At 37.4% G+C, this 20,589-nt stretch overlaps 1 protein-coding gene across 1 annotated transcript; it reads left to right on the top strand.

The window, feature by feature from the left end:
* The first annotated feature begins 424 nt into the window (after positions 1-424).
* On the top strand, positions 425-19,276 carry ANXA1 (annexin A1). The gene is made up of 13 exons (XM_007077498.3): positions 425-626; positions 7,447-7,526; positions 7,620-7,728; positions 8,263-8,357; positions 9,438-9,551; positions 10,006-10,096; positions 11,983-12,062; positions 12,651-12,707; positions 14,294-14,387; positions 15,255-15,350; positions 16,436-16,494; positions 17,908-18,030; positions 18,940-19,276. Exons 2-13 carry the CDS (start codon positions 7,461-7,463, stop codon positions 18,991-18,993), a joined length of 1,038 nt encoding a protein of 345 aa, XP_007077560.1. The 5' UTR covers positions 425-626; positions 7,447-7,460; the 3' UTR covers positions 18,994-19,276.
* The last annotated feature ends 1,313 nt before the right edge of the window (positions 19,277-20,589 follow it).

Genomic DNA, 20,589 nt, shown 5'->3' on the forward strand with positions numbered 1-20,589 from the left:
GATTCTCGGTCTCCCTCCCTCCCTCTCTGCCCCCCCCCACTTGTATGTGTGTGTGTGCTTGCACACACAGTAAGTAAATAAATAAACTTAAAAAAAAAAAAAGCAGACAAGTTCAGGGAAATTAAATATATCCCCAAGGTCACATAGTAACTAGTGATGGAGCTAGGATTCAAACTAAAAGGGTTTTCTTAGGTTTATTTTGTTTTGAAGTGTATACATTTTCCTTTCACAGCCTGTTTAAAAAAAGGATGCCAATAATTAGTATCAGGATTGGAGTAGACAGTACTGCATCCTTGGAAATCGACTGCAGTCTACTTTCTCTGGAAAAAGCAGTGCAAGCTAAAGAGGAAAAAAAAAAGTCTGTCTTTCCGTGTTTTTTTTTTCCTCTGTGCAGTCAGCTAGGAGTTGGTTCAGCTAGTAGTTTTGCAAGACTTGTTTCACTTTGTTTCTCGGCCGAGGCTGAGCCATGTACTTCAAACAAAGGGCAACCAATTACTAACTTCTGGTTGCTAGGTGTGGTCTCCTTTCAAATTCTATAAAATCAGAAGCACTAGGCTTCACTTCTAGTGTGAAACCTTCAGAGGAGAATCTCTCTCCAGTGCTTTGGAAGAAGGTGAAGAAAAAGGGTAAGTCTTAGTTTTCTTTTTAGTTAGCTTTGATTGTTCTGAAAACTTGTCCCATCGTGATGTTAATTGTTACTGCTTCTCCAGGATTTATGGCTAGCTGCATTTAGTATGTTTTGATAAATCTTTCTGTAAAATCACATTGGGTATTTATATGTCGGAAATCACAAATTGTAATGTTTTCTTTTATATAGTTAAGAGATTTACAAATATGGGCAGTTTGCTTAATACTGGCTTATTGCACTGTTGGTGAATTACCATAGAAGAAAAAGGCAAGAATGTGTTTTCCTCCTATGAGTTACACATTTTCAAGAGGTGTGTGTGTGTGTGTGTGTGTGTGTGTGTGTGTGTTACATGGAAATCATGACGGAGGGTGGATACTTGTAGGCAACCAGTACAGAACAGAAGTGCTGGAGGGGAGTTTCAGGAAACTGTTTCAAAATGGCAGGATTATTTCCTTTCCTCTCCTCTCCTCTCTTTCTTTCTTTCTTTCTTTCTTTCTTTCTTTCTTTCTTTCTTTCTTCTTTCTTTCTCTCTTTCTCTCTTTCTCCTCTCTCTCTTTCTTTCTTTCTTTCTTTTCTTCTCTTTCTTTCTTTCTTTCTAAGAATTAAATAGATTCAGACCTCATAGTGATAATTATGCCCTTTGTAATTTACATTGAAATTACGTTATGTTTATTTATGCAGTGTAAATAAGTAAGAGGATCCCGCTGATTAATCATTTCATTTAAAGAGGGTGTGGCCACATTCTTATTCCTGGAGTCTCTGTGTCATAGACAGGTTTTTCAAGTGTGGATGTGAAAACCTAAGGGGAAGGAAAGTATTTTCTGGGTGGTGTCAGATAAGTTATTCCTGTAAATGCCAGCTGGGTCCTCTAAAAATTTTTTTCCTTAGTAGCAAAAGCACCAAACAAATCCAAGGTAGACTTTTTACTGGTGTTGGATATATTTGCAAAAGTGAGAGAATTCGAATCATCATATATCCAGCTATCGTTTATTACAAGTGCTCCTTTGAGAATTTTTCTTAGTCCATTTTGAATGTTAAATTAAATGCCCTGACATCTAACTTTTAATGCTAGCTTGATTAAGAAGGAAGTGCTCTTTCTTGCCCTGTTTATATTTAAAATTCTGCATGGACTTTGAAAAAATAATATTCCCCTCTGCCCGCAGAAATGTATTTTGATAGCTAGAAGGGAAGGCACATTTGAAAATGATTCAAATGCGGTAAAGCACTGGTTCCCTAATTCAGAAATGGCCTCCTCCCCAGAAGTTCTGTCAACACCCTGGCCCCCAGGCTCAACCACACAAGGCAGATAGCCAACCTTTGATGGATGTTGACAAAATAGCTAATAATAACATTATGCAGCATTTCGTGCTTATTAAATGCTTCCTCCACCCAAAGAGCTGCAAAAGTTGAGTTTTGTTTATGATGTTAGTTTGCTGAATTGGTTGTTCTTAATCTTCTCTAAACCCTGGAGCTGTATTTAAAATCAGAGCTAAGCAGCTAAAACAGTGGACCTTGTATTTTTCAGCGATCAACCCAAAACAGTTTTTGGAGTAGATGAGTTCATCTTTCTTTAAAACAGGATAAATTTTTATCAGAAAGATCAGAACAGATATAATTTATATAATACGTTCCTTAATTATGCTAATTTTCCCCACCTCCATCCACTTGAGATGAAATTTAAGATAGGCACCTCAGAGCTATTATGCATTGCAGACACTATTTATTCCAACACTCATATTTTTATAAATGAAGACCCCTGGAGAAGCTAAATGTTTTCTTGAGGCCATATAGTCAGTTAAAGGGAATCCAAATAGGGCTCAGAACTCCTCAGTTCTTATTTTATATCCTATAGCTATGAAGAAACGTTTGTGAAATGTATAGATATGTTTCCTAAATAATTAGCACTGATCCACTATTTTATTCATTCAATAATACTTATTAATATACTAAATACCAGAGATTGGAGGTGCATGATGAATAGTAGATTAGCACTGCCCTCATGGAATGCTGCTGGGGCATATAGACGGGTAAATAGAAAGTGATAATACAGAATGGTAGGGGCGAGTGTAGGAGGACAGGAGGACATCTTGGAAGAGGCACAGAACTTCACCCAGTTGAGTGTTGAATGCTTGAAAATTTTCTGGAGGATGTGAAGAGGTCTATGCTGAGTCCTTTTAGAAGCAACAGTCTGGCAAGGGAAGCGAATACAGAGGAAGAAACAGCATTCCAAGCAAAGGAAACACCCTATCCAAAGGCCTAGAGGCAAAACATTCATGAGAGTACCTTTCATAAAATGGTTCTTCATGAATGAGTCATGCCTTTGTATAGTCTAATTGGTTCCTGCACACCAGCAGGTAAGGGAAGGTCCCGTGAATATATATATTCAAGGGAAAAACTGAGCACAAGCCAAAGCATTGAAGAATAAACCCCCAAGTGCTAGGGTAAACCTTGCCACAGTCTCCATGGGTTCACTGGTCATGAAGCTGATTCTCGAGTATGAGCTCTTAAAAATAACATTCCTGTCACTCACTGTCTTTTTGGTTGTAAGTGTAAAACAATTTGCAATACTTTGGAATCAGAAGGCATAGATTTATGTATGACTTGATGCTTGACAGCTTCTGTCTAGAAAACTGCCAGAAAATTACACTGTTTTTCCCAGGTAGAAAATAGGAATGAAGATGCTGTCCTATGCAAGAATTAGTTGCTGCTGGTATCTCTGGATAACTCTGATAATTCTAGATTGTCACCAGGATGCATGAGAGACCATAAAAATCGGCTGCTTCTGTTTACAGATCTTGGAAGTAGCCTTTCATGAGGCCGACCGAGATAGAACTTGCGATTTAAAACATGAAAGAAACACAAACAAACAAAAAACTTTTGTAATAATTTCAAACCTTCAGAAAAGTTTCAAGAATATCGCACAGAATTACCATTGTACGCGGATCCCACAATTGTTAGTATGTCACATTCGCTTTATCCTCTTCCTCACTCCACCCTCTCTGTGTTTTTTTTCTGTAACATTTGAGACAACACTACAGATACAATGGCCCTATGCCTCTAAATTACTTCTGTCTCTCTATATTAAAAAAACAAGGACATAACTGTCGTGCAGTTTTTGAGAAATCAGGAAATTAACTTTGATACAAGCCTTAGTGTTTTCAGATTTTGAGCTGGCCCAATTACTAACATACCATTTCTGGAATAAGTTTATCTTATAGTGCTGTAAGCATGGATCCTGTATTCTGCCTAACATCTTGGGCATACTTTTTATGTGTGTTTACCCTCTGTAATTCCTTGCTGAATGAGATGAAGAGAGCTCTCTTATGACACATAAATATACACAAAAATGCTCATCTCTAGAAAGTTACACATTTATGCACAGATAAATGAGATTGGTAGGCAGTGCATGTTCACAAACAGATCATTCACTAGAAGAACTCTGAAATACTGTTAATTTCCATATAGGTCAACCTATGTAGAAATGGCCAATTTCATCTTCAAATTAGATGATGTTAAAGACTGAGATAATCTTGGATAATGTGAATCTTGGATAATCTTGGATAATGCTGGTTTCAGAGTTCATTAGTACCCAGATTATATATATATATATATATATAGAGAGAGAGAGAGAGAGAGAGAGAGAGAGAAAGAGAGAGAGAGAGGGAGGGAGGCCGGGGGGAGAGAGAAAGAGAGAGAGAGCACCAAGGTATGTTAATAAAATAATACATACCCTACAAACGTTGCAACAACAAAAAAAAAAGAATAAAGAAAATCTTTTGCAGATTCATAGAGTAATTTATTTTTTTTAACTCTACAATTCTATTTTCTAGACCAAATTTTTTCTCTGCATAGTAATAATATCTGATATCTATATAACAAGTAACAGTCTATAAAAGATCCTTGTATGCATTATTTAAAGTAAAGCAAGTGTTACCTTCAAATTATTGAATATGTTTTATCAAGGTACAAAATGCCATTTTCATGCAGAGGGTAGTTACAGAAGAGACAGAATGGTTTAGCAATTCAGTTTGGCCAAAATGTTTTTGCTGTGGTATCTGTAAAGTATGTTGCAACTGTTAAAAATTTCTGCTAATACTTGTAGTTGACATTGAGCACTTAACTACTGGTACATGATAAAATATTTTTCTTTTAGGGCAATTTCTTACATCCTGCCAGTATCCCTGTGTCCTCAAGCTAAGAGCTAGTCGATATTATTTGGCTGGATTGAGATTCCATTTTCCTCAAATTGCTTTTCTGAGACAGTCTATTCAGACTGCTTTTCTTTTCCAGACCGTGCTTTTAGACCATCCAAATTATTTCATTTTTTTAAATTATTTTTTAAAAACATTGTTTATTTTTAAGAGAGAGAGACAGAGTGAGAGCGGCGGAGGGGCAAAGAGAGAGAGGGAGACACGGACTCTGAAGCAGGCTCTAGGCTCTGAGCTGTCAGCACAGAGCTCGACACGGGGCTCAAACCCACGAACCATGAGATCATGACCCGAGCCAAAGTCAGAGGCTTAAACAACTGAGCCAGCCAGGTGCCCCAAGACCATCCAAATTATTTCAGATTATAAGATCTAGGAACTCAGAAGATATGTTACAAAGGTGTCTCCTCTATAAACTCTGTTGTGTCAAATAAATTATTCAGCCCCCTTATTTGTGTTGTTTGGTGTTATGTGAAGAAATCAATGCATTATGTGAGCATTTTTTGAGAAGTGAAAAAAAAATGAAGCACAGTGAAGTTTTCATAAAATTTGTGTTGAAGTTCTGGGGTTCATTTTTAAAATTATGTTTGACAATATCCATAGCCTCTGTTCTATTTTGAGGGTTTTTTCCAATTGAAAAGAGTGGAAATACTGGAATACATATTTCACTGATGGAACAGTACTGTGCTAAGTGACCAATCATATCACTCATTTTGAGGATTCTACTTTACGAAGGGCATGGCTGAGATTATAAAAATGGAAATTTCAAATACCTGAAACCTTGCCAGAAATTACTAGAAGTTCTGGATGTGCCAATGAAATAATTGGAAAATGAATCTGCTTGTGCCGACAGCAATGGCCTCAGATTATGACTGTAACAGGAAGTAAAACCTTGTGCAAAATTGTACATCATGACTTTACCTCAGGAAATAACTTTAAATCTATCAGCTGCTGGAGGGGGAAGAGGTTATTTTAAACGGATGCACAAAATATTGGTTCTTCTCACTGATGACAGAATAGTAATGTGAACAATCCCCATGATAATTAAGTGGAGATAGTTTCTGCTTTGGATATGGTTTCTCTCACGTATTTAATCTCATTACTTGAAACTGAGGTTATTTTTCAGCAGGTTTGGATGAAAGATTTCGTCTGAACATGCTGTTAAGGAGTCAGGTTATGGGTTTTACTTCTCACGATTCATTTAGCTTCTGATGAAGAATTTAAAACTACTGAGATTTCCCTTCCAAACTCCTTCAGATGTATTCATGGGCGTAGTCTCCAGAGGGATAAACAAAGCGGTATGGAGACATATGTCAACCTTGCTCACGAAGGAGCCCCTCAAAACACATCCCCAGCCCGAAAGGATCACTGAGAGCTTCTTTGGTGGACAAAACAGGGAACACACTAGTTTTTCAACATGCTTCAGGTTTTAAAGATATACGTGGTTGATTAAATAAAAATACTGCAGAACCATGATAGCAATTAACAAAATTTCAAGACAGAGTTTGTGAAAAGGGGACATCCATGTTGCAGTATCACCCTGATGCTTCCTATGAGAACAAAGAACCTCTTATAAAATCTGGGTTTTTTGTGTGTTGGATGGAAAACCATGAAAGGACTAATATTTAGGACAGCTCAGCTAGGAAGAAATGTGAGGGTAGCAATTGCTTCAAATGCTGAAATAATTTTATACCAAGGAATGGAAAAGGAAACAATTATTTGAGGGGGAAGTGCCACCTGACTATCTCTTTATCAAGCTCCTTTAGCGTTTTGAGCCTGAATCCACTCCGGCAGATTGTCACAGATTGTTTTACCTTATAAATGTAAATGGAACATTATGCTCTTTCTGCAGCCATTACTTTTCTTTAGGCCCTCACCGATCCTACCCAGATTCTCTAAAGGCCTATTAAACGGTCTCCAATCTTTCATCTTGCCCTCTCTTAGCCATTCTCTATGATCTAGGATGAGTGATCTTTCTGAAATATAAATGGAATCGTACTGCTCTTTCTAGAAATCCATTCATCTTTTCCCAAAGCGTTGGGAGATAATTTAAACCTCTTTGGATTGGGCTTCTGCCAACATTTCTTGCTTTAGTAGCGTCCCAAATATGACAGCCTTCTCTCTGTTGTGTTCTCTTTAACTTTTCTGTCAGGTTAACCTTGACGCATTCCAAGAGAGGCTCAGATCAGCCAGCATTTAGCTTTTGTGTTTTCCCACAGGAAGCATGCACTAGCTTGAAGCTCTCTGAGGAAAGCATGATGTTTGAATATTTTCTGGACCTTCAGTGCTTGGCATATGGTAGATGGTCTATACATTTAGAGCAATGAAGTAAATCACCAACCCCACTTGTAGAATCATCTGGCCCCTAAAGGTTAGGACTGAATATGCTAAGAAAGAACCAGGTTTCTGAATGGTGGGTGAGGCTCGGTGTTTCTGTTTAAGCGTCAGACTCTCCTTTTAAAGAGCTTACATCTAGCATTTTATTATGCTCCTAAATGTAATCCTTAAGTAAGGTCAAGACTACTCTATGTCTTATGTATGTAAGAGAGTAGAATGGCATATATGTGCTGTAGGTTTTTGTTTGGTGAAAGCATCTACCTGTTTTCTTTCCAGATACTTCTTTGAAAATGGCAATGGTATCAGAATTCCTCAAACAGGCCTGGTTTATTGAAAATGAAGAGCAGGAATACGTTGTAAGTCAAGTGACAACAAAATACCTTAGTTAAGATTAGAAGAGAAGCTAGTATGAAGGAGTGGACGTTATTCTATGTCTGTCTCATCCACAGAAAACTGTGAAAAGCTCCAAAGGCGGTCCTGGGTCAGCAGTGAGCCCCTATCCTAGCTTCAATCCATCCTCGGATGTTGCCGCCTTGCATAAAGCGATAACAGTCAAAGGTAATCGTGTCTCCCCATAACCGCCCCTCCTGGACATTTCAGAATGGCCACTAGAATGGCTATTGAAAACCGGCCATGTGCAGTGGGAAAGGTCTGTTTCATTTTGAAGATAAAAAAAAAAAAAAAAAAAAAAAGATTTCTTCGTCAAAAGAACTTAGGAATTTTCAGCACTTGGGAAATTTGGGTCAAATCAGTAGAATCTCTGTTGCTACGACTGATATTTTTACCAGCTCATTTCCAGCAGAAACTCAATGCTGGAATCAACACCTCTCCTCACATCTAGGGTTTAAATCAGGACCAAGCACTGCAGCTATGAGGGCCGGGAACAGTTTCTCTTTCTTTCTCCTTCAGATGGAGGGAGTGACATCTGAAACGCTTCCCTTTAATGCTGCTTTTATATCTTAGGCTGGTATAATTTCCATTTCTTAGTTTTCTAGAACTTCATTTGGGCCATCTTGGTAACTAATTATTTTATGTCAGTTATTGATGATGAAGAAAATTGATTTTAAAAGCCTAGTGGTCTTTTATTTCCAGGTGTGGATGAAGCAACCATCATTGACATTCTGACCAAGAGAAACAATGCACAACGTCAGCAGATCAAAGCAGCGTATCTCCAGGAGAAAGGAAAGGTAGGTCGAGTGGTACATTTCGGTTTTTAATTTCACTTACGTTTATGTATAAACATGGATTTTGAAGGACAATTCACCTATTTTTTTTTCAGTCTCCAACACTATTTTCCCCTCACAACTAAGACGAGGATGACAGTATTTGCTTGCTTGGTTGCAGTGTAATCAATTCTAGCAAATTTTCTGGTTTCAGACATGAGTCGTCTTGGTGCTTTGCAGATGACTTTTATATTGAAGACCAGTCTTTAATTTGAATATAACAAATATCGAGAGTACTCTTGGCAGTAAGGAATATGTTCTGATTGATATGTGTCTTCTGTTAAATTTTAAATTGAGTGATTAAATGTCTGAATGTAAAGTTTATACATATAATTCTACTTTAAAAGTAAGCTTTGTATTCTCTATACCAATAATGGGTAATATTTTTAAGGAGTCCAGTTAGAAAATGATATAATACCAGTGCTTGAATGTAATGCTTATTTGAGCAGTGAAAACCTCAAAGGCTGGAAAATTATTAGTACATTATTTTTGAAGTATTCTCACTACTATTTCTGTTAAAATACAAACTCCTATGTTTGAGCCTTGTGATTTTCTTCCTGTGTAAAACATCAAGAGAATACTTAAAGAAGTCCTTTATGAGTTCTCAGTGTAGGGCACCTGGGTGGCTCAGTCAGTTGTGCATCTAACTCTTGATTTCGGCTCAGGTCATGATCTCACTATCGTGAGACTGAGTCCTGCAGGGGGCTCCATGCTGAGTGTGGAGCCTGCTTGAAATTCTCTCTCTCTCTCTCTCTCTCTCTCTCTCTCTCTCTCTGTCTTCCTCCCCTGATTGCACTGTCTCTAAAAGAAAAAGAAAGTTATCAATGAATTCAGCGAATTTCATTGTAATTACTCTAGATCTAAAAAATGAAGGTAACATTCTAAATGTCATATTTTGTACCTGAATGAAAGGAGTTCTAAAAGGTGGCTGGATTTAGCAATCGGTAGTAAGATTACCTAACAGTCAGGTCACCCCACAATGTGATATTACCCAGCATCAGCATTTACTTATTAGAGGCCCTGATTCTAATCTCTTGGTTATAGCCCTTGGATGAAGCTCTGAAGAAAGCCCTTTCTGGTCACCTCGAGGAAGTTGTTTTGGCTCTGTTAAAAACTCCAGCCCAGTTTGATGCTGAAGAGCTTCGTGCTGCCATGAAGGTAAATGGCCCTATTTAACCAAAACTCCTTTCAAGAGATTGTATAGACCAACTCCACTTACATGTCTTCTTATATCCTCAACATCCAGTACAGGGCATGCCCATCAGTGAGAATAAAATGAATGAGTAAATAAATAAATACATAAGTAAATAAGTAAGTAAATAAACAAATGAATGAATGTTGGACTTAGCAGCTGTATTATGTCCAGTCTTTTCATGATGTCACTGCAATGAATCATACGCCTCACTTTTCACATCTTTGTGCAAAATACTGGCTTTAAATCCATTTTGTTTTTAGAGCAATATAATAGCGTTTGTTGTAATCGTTAAATATTGTGGATATTTACTACATACCGTGGGAAAGTTACTAACTGCCAGATTCAAATGAATTTTGGGACACAAAAGCTAGCAGATGCTCTTGAATAAGATTTTCCTACATTTCTTCTTTAATCCAGGGCCTTGGGACTGATGAAGATACTCTGGATGAAATTTTGGTATCAAGAACTAACAAAGAAATCAGAGAGATTAACAGAGTCTATAGAGAAGGTATGTTTTAATGCCCAACAGTCCAAATTGCCTCTCGGAAACTAAATGTGGTATGTGTTTCTCAAAGCTGAATGTGGATATTAATAATGGGGCTTTGGAAATTCTACATATTATAATTTTTCTCCATTAGTCGGCATGTGTCAATGCATGCACACATTGTTACCAGACAGCACTCGAGTTGCCAGGGTGCTGATGAGGGAGACAGTCTCTCACCCCTCATCAACGTCGCACTTTAATAGAAAATGTCCTTCTAGCACAAATGGCCACGTGTTACTGTAATGGAAAACTCAGTTCATTAGTGCTGAATTTAAAGAATTTCCTAAAAACATTCCTATTTTTCTGAGATTTATGTCCAAAAAATGTCCCATTGTTTTTTATTTTGAAAAGATAACAAGAACAGAAATTTCCAAACAAAATATTCTCCATTTGCCCTTGAAAATGTAGAGTCCAGGGACTCCTGGGTGGCTCAGTCGGTTGAGCGTCCAACTTCAGCTCAGGTCATGACCTCACAGCTTGTGGGTTCGAGCCCCACGTGGGGCTCTGTGCTGACAGCTCGGAGCCTGGAGCCTGTTCCAGATTCTGTGCCTCCCTCTCTCTCTGCCCCAACCCACTCGCATTCTGTGTCTGTCTCTCTCAAAAATAAAATAAACATTAAAAAAATTAAAAAAAAAAAAGAAAATGTAGAGTCTAGTACTTACAATCCTCTGATGGAAACTTTACCTTTACCATTATGAACTCTAGTCATTATAAACATAAATGACTCACTTACTCTTTATGTTTTTTTGTAACTTACTCTTTATCTCTAGTTATAACCATGGGGATGAATGACCAGCCATGGATCATTTTATCTATTCAGTGACACATCTCATTTAAAAGATACGCTCAACACTGTAAACAGGGTTGCTATCACCGGGTCCTGGTCAGTGTTGGGAATTTTATTAATTTCTATTTCTAGTTTCCCAAGCCTTCAACGTTTGTTTTCCCATCCTAATATGCGGCACCATACAGGATCTTTCTGCTTGGTTTTCATACCAAGCACAGGGAATACAATAGCCCTTGCACATGGCAATTTAATAAAGGTATCACAATAAGGAAGGTTTTAACCTCATTTTCTGCGATTCTTATCTCATTATCAGTATTTCTCTTAGATTCATTTATCAGTAATGATAATCAAGAAAGGCATTATTATTAGTTCATTTTTCTTGATAAAACATAGTTTACAAAGGTATATATCCATATTTCTCTATTATATACCAAATATAATGTAATGATGGCTTATTTAACTGCCCTGTCCTCTACTCAATTATAAATTCAGTTAATTTTTGTGTACTAGAGCATTATTTTTGCCTAGTTAGTTAAGGCATTTTCTACAACATTTTAAATCTATATCTATATATATAATCAATCTATCTATATATATATTTACACATGTATGCAAAACTATATCACATATAAGATATTTATAACATTTTAAAGTAAATACATAATCTGTGTTCAAGGAAGTACCTCTAGCTTATGGTTTTAAATACATATTCTAATTCATCCCATTGCTTAAATTTTGGCATATTTTGTTTCAAAATTGATTTTTAATCATGTATACCTATGCAATTTATTCTTGCTAGCAAAAGTTTTATGACCGTAGGGTTTCATTCACAGTATTATCTAAATTGCTTTCATTGCCCTATGGAAATAGCTTTGATGATCTAAGATTTTACTCGCTCTGATTACTCTGTTTTTATTTAAAAAATGATAATATTTGAGATACGTTCCATAAGTCATTGAACATTTGACACTGCAAATTGTAAGCCAGCATAGAGACGTCAGATATTACTACCACGATTATTTGTCACTAGTTTACTGCAAAATACACTTTTCTTATTTCTCAGAACTGAAGAGAGATCTGGCTAAAGATATCACCTCAGACACATCTGGAGATTATCGGAATGCTTTGCTTTCTCTCGCTAAGGTATACTTCAACTAGTTCAGAAAATACCTCCTCCTTTATGAGGAGTCAAGTCTTAGATTTCCTCTCTCTCTCTCTCGAAATAAGCAATTGACTCTCTATTTCTCAAAAAGTGTTATGTACCTGATGTTAAGAGAATTAAGTAAACCATGAGATTACATGCTAGAAAACAACTTACCAGAGGGCACCCGGGTGGCTCAGTTGGTTGGGTGGCTGGCTTCAGCTCAGGTCATGGTCTCGCGGTCGGTGTGAGTTCGAGCCCCACATCGGGCTCTGTGCTGACAGCTTGGAGCCTAGAGCTTGCTTCCCATTCTGTGTCTCCCTCACTCTCTGCCCCTCCCCTGCTTTCTCTCTCTCTCTCTCTCTCAAAAATAATAAACACTTTCGAGCCCCACATCGGGCTCTGTGCTGACAGCTTGGAGCCTAGAGCTTGCTTCCCATTCTGTGTCTCCCTCACTCTCTGCCCCTCCCCTGCTTTCTCTCTCTCTCTCTCTCTCTCTCTCTCTCTCTCTCAAAAATAATAAACACTTAAAAAAGTTAAAAAAAGAAATAAAATAAAACAACTTACCAGAGAATGGGGATTTTTTTCAGGGTGACCGATCTGAGGATTTTGGCTTGAATGACGACTTGGCTGATACGGACGCCAGGGTAAGCAAGTGCTCACAAATACTTCTGGAGTCGACCTTCCTATGTCAGATAGGTCTTGCGTTAGGTGGGGTTACCACCTGAGGCCTCTACGTGAAAGCAAACTTTAGATCCTCCTAGAGGCCAGTCACCCCTAATGTTCATTCCCTGAGTGATGCACACCCATTTGTACTTGAACAGAGTGAAACACGTGATCTTTATGTTCTTAATAGATTTCATTTCTCACAAAGTGGGAGGGGATTGAAAGAAATTGATTTGTCATTCTTAAGAATTTTTTTGTTGAGAAAACCCTGAATTTTTTCTTATCATGTCTAAGAAAGGGAAAAATAATTTTTAAGTGGAAAGGGTAAGCACATTGAACCGTCTTTTAACAGTGAACAGTGCAATGAGTTCATACATATAGATGTATGTTTATGTTGTAAAACCGTTATAGTAATGATTATAGTTATAAAAATTATAACATTTATATACATTCAAGTATATTGACATATATAATTTCAGTGAGATTGCTGGTTATTTATACACCAATCCATTGGCAACATTAGAGAAACTGTGCCATTTTAGGGCCTGGAATTTCTGTTAAATACAAAAAAAAAAGACAACTATTATTTGCATATGCTTTCCCTATGGGATAATATTATGTCTGTAAATTCATTATGGTGAGTTAATAAGATAGAAACTTATCTGTCCATACTCACTCCCTTCATAATACTGGTACATAATCTTGCACATAAAAGGCACTCATTAACTTTTGGTTGAATAAATGCATACATACCAGATGTTTGTTTGAAAAGTCCAAAATAACTTACGTCCACCAGAAGTTCGACCATTTTAATAGAAATCACGCAAGCGTATCAAAGAACAAAAGTTAGCATTTGAATAACTGCCTATAATAAAACATGATTCTTATTTGCTTGTGACATTTCTGAATTTGCTTTCCATTTTAAGACTATCAGGGCTCTTGGATGTATATTTATGGCAGCTACCTGGATTAATAGTGGCCCAGGAGGATGATGGCAATTAACATTTCAAAGTTAGCAGAGCATGCTTGTGACCGTACGACAAAGATTATCTTTTCCAGTTACAAAAGAGGAAAATCTGTACTTCACTAAGGTTAAATTGTTTATCTAAGACTACAGGGCAACTAAGTTCCAGAGTCAGAATTTGAATCCAGAAATCTTAATATCTAAATTCAAGTCTAGGTTATGTTTGAATTATTGATTTATTAGTACCATTTGCTGGTAGTTACTCTGAACGATCAAGAGTAAAAAAAAAAACACCCTATGTTTAGACAGTCCCTTGGAGTTGTCTTGATACAGAGCATAACCTGAAAGCAATTTAATTCAGCAAATACTTATTCTGCAAACACATCTTCAGTCTCTACTGTTTGCAAGGCACAAACATACCGTGGAAGATACTTGACCAAATACGGTCCTTATCTTTATGCAACTTTGCACTCTTAGCATTGCTTACTGTGATTGAATTGGACACAAAGCAGCTGCCTAGAAAATCTTTGAAGAGATCTAACATTCTTGTGCGGGTATCAAGTCGGCAGATAGTCAAATGCTTATGTTTGTGTTTCTTGATAGGCTTTATATGAAGCAGGAGAAAGGAGAAAAGGGACAGATGTGAATGTGTTCATTACCATTCTCACCACCAGAGCATATCCCCATCTTCGCCAAGGTAAATGGGGAAAAAAAAAGGTTCCTGAAAACTACTTATGGAAGATGCAGGGTTTTTTGAGGACAAATAAAAGAACGGAAAGATAGAAGCCTTAATTAGTGTCCTTCCCATCCCAAGTGGATGTGGTGCTCCTGACCCCTTATTGCCATTTGTACATTTGCCCAAAGTTGAACGGCCACCATTTTATAGTACTTGAAACACACTTTGTGATTTTGGCAGGTAGAACATTATTTCATTATCTTAACTATTTCTACTCTCTCAAAGTATTTGGAATGGGTGTGACAAAATACACACATACGATAAGTGAAATTACAATGAAGAAAACTATTAAAAACCCAGGACTAAGTGAAGAAAAGGGCACAGCGGTCCCCCCCTCCCCCCCCACACACACCACAAAGCAACAAGAGTTGGCCTTTGAGCACAAGATTTGACTCTGCACCTTTTCGCAGCCAACGCAAAGGGGAAGTCCTAATGATGATCGAAAGTTCATTATCTTATAATAGCACACTGATTTCTAATGATAAAAATAAGAGACATTTAGTACACAGATCTCTATAGAAGGGGAGATCCATTTGGTATGGCACTTGGCTCTGATGTAGTAAGTATCACGGTTGTCAATCACACGCCAGCTCTAATAAATGTCAACACTTGCAGAGATTTCCCAAAAATATACAGGAGCACCAAAATAGCCATGAGAGTTACATTCCTAGGAGAAGATGAAGTATCCAAAATATGCTCAGTTGAATAATTAGCTTTAAAATGTGTGTTTTGAAATCCAGTCAAGGAATGCTTTGAGTCGCCCTGCTTTTGCTAGTTTCCCCAAAATAGGATGCCTTGTACATCTCTTAGTTTAAACTTCATATTCAGTGTTTCAGAAGTACGCCAAGTACAGTAAGCATGACATGAACAAAGTTCTGGACCTGGAAATGAAAGGGGACATCGAGAAATGCCTCACAGCTATTGGTATGTGGTCCTGCAGTGGGGAGAGTTTTCTAACCTGAAATGGTCAATGCGGTCCCATAATTTTTTTTAAAAATAGCTGATATAATAAACTTATATTTCATATAGAGGCAACATGTAAGATAATGGCAATGAATGTTTAGCTAAAGGCATATAATGGCCTTCTTAATAATAAAAGATATTATTCCTTTTATCAAAAAGATGGGCAGGCGGGAAATAACTTTCTGAGCATTTAGTGATGCACTAGGCAGGGCATACCTCTGAGGAAAATCAGAGTGGTCAGTCATTAAGAGCATGAGATTGGGTTTAGATAAATGCAGATTCAAATCCTGGTCTGCCACTTGCTGATTGACTCATCTTAGTCATAGCCAGAGGGATTAATTCAGTAGGTCTGCAGAGACTTCTGAAAAGGCCTTCAGAAGGAAAAGGCTTTAAAGGTCTCCTGTGCTATCCTGATTACCTGGGAACGTATGTTCTAAAGCAGTGCTTCTCAAACCTTGACGCACTCATGAATCCCCCCGAAAATCTTGTTAAGTGCAGATTCTGATTCAGTAGGTCTGTAGTGGGGCCCTGGGATTCTGCATTTCTAACAAGCTCCCAGGTGATGCCAATACCTTTGGTCGATAGATTCCACGTTGAGTAGCAAGGTAGAGAATATCACTAATGGACGCACGTGTTAGTGTTTTATCAGGCAGTTGCCTCATGTTGCAAGCAAGCCCCATTTCACTTGAAAAAAATTCTTATTATGACATGAGAAAAGTATTGACCGTGTGCCCACATGGCCTTTAACACCTACTGGTTTCCCCATTTCCAAGAAGAATATACTCCGGATAGCATGAACCGGAGTTGGTACTGGATGTATTTAAGATACAGGAGGAGATAGGCGACATTGTGGGGGAAAAGATTACTCAGAACGCCATCTAGGGAACGGTTTCTTATAGGCCGAATATCCGTTATGAGGTGGGGGGATGAGGAACAGAAGTGTAGAACAGAATCTTGCTGGTGAAACTGTATTCCTTATGTTTCCTTCATACGTGTCTTTCTTGTCATGTGCTAAATATGTCAACTTAAGTGTGCCTGTCTTGCAGTGAAGTGTGCCACAAGCAAACCGATGTTCTTTGCTGAGAAGCTTCATCATGCCATGAAGGTAACGTTGTGTGTATGTGCTTTGCTTACGGGTAAAATTATTGTTTGTGGGGAGAACAACAGAAAACTTCATATCGTTTGCAAGCCATGCTTATTTCAATATCTCCCTCCTAAAAAGAATCATTGTTCCATCTAGTGCAAAAGGCAATACCCTTCCTTATTAGCATAAAATTCGGTCAGATTTGTTGTATTTTTTTACGGGTGAGGTAGTAAGGTGAGCTTGTCGGTAATTGGTGGCTTACTCATGATTTGTACAAAACCTGAGTCAGCAGAGAAAGGTTACTTTTTCTTTTAAGATGTGATTTTAGGAACCTACTTCCGCTGAGGTTGTGGGTTTTACGATTTCCTCCTTTCTATGTTTCACTTTCCTTTTTGTTTTTATTGTTATTCTGGCATCCATGCCCTGGATTCATATTTCATTCTAAGACTTTAAAACGTCATTTTAAAATGACACAAGTGGGAGGTGTTATTAAGATACATTTGCAATAAATACCACTTCAGCCACTTCACTTGAACTTCATTCTCTAGCATGTATCGTCTTGTACAGGATGCCACCTGTATACATGTATTGTGAAAAGCCGTCCTTCTTTTTTCCTTTGCAACTCCAAAATAGAGAAGTCCTCAGAGAGAGAGAGAGAGAGAGAGAGAGAGAGATCTAACTATTCAATTCATAGGAAAGAGTCCCTCTGAAATGATACACATTGTCCACTATGTGGTTCGCAATACAGTCCCAGACCTCGTGCCTGCTGCCATCTAAGGGGATGGTTGTCTAGCTGGGTGAGGATGAATGCCTAGCACTGAATAAGAGCAGGAGAAATCAGTGTAGACTTGCCGTCTGATAAACTAAGACCTGATATTTGAATAGGGATTAGCCAGAGGACAGTAGTGGTGGAAGGAATGGAGGGATGAAGCAAGGTTGGTCCAGGAGGAGGACTCTGGATGACACTTTGAAGATGATAAATACAACGAGCGTGAGAGTACGTAGTGGAAGAAGAGGTTGTGAGACTCGGCAGACATTGTGAACCCAGACAAAATGTTTGGTTTTCATCCTAAACGCAACCCAAAGACCACTGAGGGTTTTAAATAGATGAATTTGACCATCAGATTCGCAAATTAGAAGGTTCGTGTTATTTGTAATTTTTGGAGCGTTTGGACAAAAGAAAGACTGATGATGGAGGACCAATCAAGCGGTGGTAAAAGCTTACACCTGCTGATGCAACAGTTGGATCCCTGTCATTTTATTTCTACCTGTGTCAAGTGCATGGGTGTGTGTGTGTGTGTGTGTGTGTGTGTGTGTGTGTGTTTGGATGTGTGTTTTAATGAGTGAACAAAAGAGCTTCACGTTCAAACCCATATCCTGCTTTACTAAGAGTATGCTCTGACTATGACATTTACCATCATTTGTTTTAAACAGGGTGCTGGGACTCGTCATAAGGCACTGATCAGAATTATGGTCTCCCGTTCTGAAATCGACATGAATGATATCAAAGCATGCTATCAGAAGTTGTACGGTGTCTCCCTCTGCCAAGCCATCCTGGTATGTTGTGGTTTTCATAATGCTCCCTGCCCACCCCCGCAAACGGCAGTCCTTTTTGCAACTTCTTCAAAGAGAAAAGCTGACTTACATATTTGTAGATTGTATGCGTAAGATTAATTTGTTATTTTAGGATACGTTATTTATTGAACTTTCCTGGACTTGTGAATTCTATACTGAAAAACCACACACAATTTCCAGCAGTCATGGAAACATTTAGTTTCCCATGTATAAATTTAGCAAACAAAACATTTTAGTAGAGAGATATAATGATGTATTTTGCAATGACTATTGATTAGAGATTAGAAACTTACTATTGTAAGTTTTTACTTAATTTTGTTAATATAAAATGTATAACAAGCAAGTTTAAATTTTCATTATAGTGTTAAAAGTAAAAAAGAAACACAAGTCAAAGGTTTTAAACTTCTTGAAAGATTGAAAGATTGAAAGATAGTTGACAGTTTAAAGTTAAGTTGTCACTTACACTGGATAACTAAATCTACCAAGAAAAAGTGAGAAAATCACAGGTTTATCACTTTCTCTCTGGTGAGTGAGTCACATAGTCCTTCTTTACTGTGATACGAAATTATATTGTGTTAAGTTACCCAGTTCTGTGTGGTATTTCATTCTTGGGAAATAATGGCTCTAATATATAACATAGTCAATATAATCTGAATCTTGAAAGCTATTGCTTTTTATACAATAATTGATTAACAAATATCAGTTATCTGCTATATTAATTATATGACTTAAGTAAATGATAGTCTTAGCAAAGATCCTAGAGTTCACATACTATGATATACGTTCTATAATTGTTAATCTACAAATATATAATTCTTCTATGATTAAAAATATTTTACATTGATTGTGGTTTCAGGTAGCATTAAGTATACTCTATTTCTTCATCAACAGGATGAAACCAAGGGAGATTATGAAAAAATCCTGGTGGCTCTCTGCGGAGACTAACATTCCTTTGATGACCACAAGCTTCTTGATCAGAAGACTTTTTAATCATATATTTTCATTCCATATCATACACTTAAATAGTGAAGTTTTCTCAGCAGGATTATAGTCTAGCTAAATGCTTTTTGAAAAATACAGCCTAAAAATCATTTTTATATCACAACTCCATATGATAGAGAGTAGCTTTTTTAAACTATACTTATCCCAAACTATAAAACCTCATAAACAGGTTGTTCTGGTAACATTACCTGAGAAAGATGTTTGTGCAGCAGAAAATAAAATGATTCTTCTAGGGACTTCTAGAAGTCATTGGTTCTTCTATTCTGATTCTGTGTGTGTGTGTGTGTGTGTGTGTGTGTGTGTGTGTGTAATGCAGTGGTTTTATTTGGTACCAAGGGAAAGGAGCTTGAATCCTAAATTATAATCATTTAATGAAATAGATTTTGCACATCAAACTTAAGAAAATAGTCAGAGTTGGAAAATGGACTCCTTACATTTTATCATCTGGGTACAGAAAATGGAGAGCATGTCTGTATAATAATGGATTTATTGCATCGGTATTGTAACAATTGAACATTCTGCTGTGTTTCACGAACCAGTGTGAAGAAGAACCAGGAGCAGCAATTAAAATGTGTCTATTAAAATGCACGTTGCATGTTGAGTTTTCAAAGTAACTGTCAAACTGTTTCCAGAGTGGCCGTGCCATTTTACTTTTCCATAATGAGCGTATGACCATCTACTTTCTCCACCACCTTGCCAGCATTTGTTACTGTCACTATTTTGTATTTGGACAGTTTGTTTTTTATTGTTGAGTTTGAGAAGTCTTTATATGCTCTGGATAGTAGTCCTTTGTCCAATCCGCAGTTTGCAAATACTTCCTCTCAGTCTGCAGCTTGTATTTTTATCCTCTTACCAGGTCTCTCTCAGAACAAACACTTTAAATTTTAATGTGGTTCCATGTTTCAGTTTTTTCTTTTATCGATTGTGCTTTTGGTATCACATCTACAGACTTTTTTACTAACCTGAGTTCCTGAAAATTCCTCTTCTGTTGTTTCCTAAAGGAAGTTTTATAGTTTTCCATTTAACATCTAAATTTTGTGATCTGTTTTGAACAAATTTTTGTGTAAAGTGTGAAACTTAGGTCAAAGCTCTTTCTCTCTTTTTTTGTTTGCTTTTTTTTTTTGCTTGTGGATATCCAATGGCTCCCCCCACCCCATTTGTTGGAAAGGCTATCTTTCGTCTATTGAATTGTTTTTGCACTTTTGTAAAAGAAATCAGTTATTTTCCTCTGAAAGTATTCATACCACATAGGTGGCAATCTAATCTAAACTAATCTATCTAATTTAATTTAATTTATCACCACCAAAAGAATCAAGTTGGGTGTTTTAGTTTCTGACCATTCTAGCTGCATTCACCTGATTGCAGCTTTAATTGCCTTGACCTCTGCCCTTCACTTTCTTCCACGTATATCTGGTCCCATGCATCCTATGGAACAGTCATGATGACTTGGGTCCTGATATATCAGCCAAAGGAGGCTGGCAGAAATGCCTATTACAGTCTCTGGATTTTTTAGTTCTTTTGCTATTATGTAAGATACCA

This window comes from Panthera tigris, chromosome D4 (assembly GCF_018350195.1).
Source record: "Panthera tigris isolate Pti1 chromosome D4, P.tigris_Pti1_mat1.1, whole genome shotgun sequence".
Lineage (NCBI taxonomy): Eukaryota > Metazoa > Chordata > Mammalia > Carnivora > Felidae > Panthera > Panthera tigris.

Bases quoted from the DNA above. Each gene is read 5' to 3' on its own strand.
- ANXA1 (XM_007077498.3), top strand. From the start codon at position 7,461: ATGGCAATGGTATCAGAATTCCTCAAACAGGCCTGGTTTATTGAAAAT. The intron at 15,351-16,435 runs GTATGTGGTCCT...CCTGTCTTGCAG, and splicing joins GAAATGCCTCACAGCTATTG to TGAAGTGTGCCACAAGCAAA. The intron at 18,031-18,939 runs GTATGTTGTGGT...CTTCATCAACAG, and splicing joins CCCTCTGCCAAGCCATCCTG to GATGAAACCAAGGGAGATTA.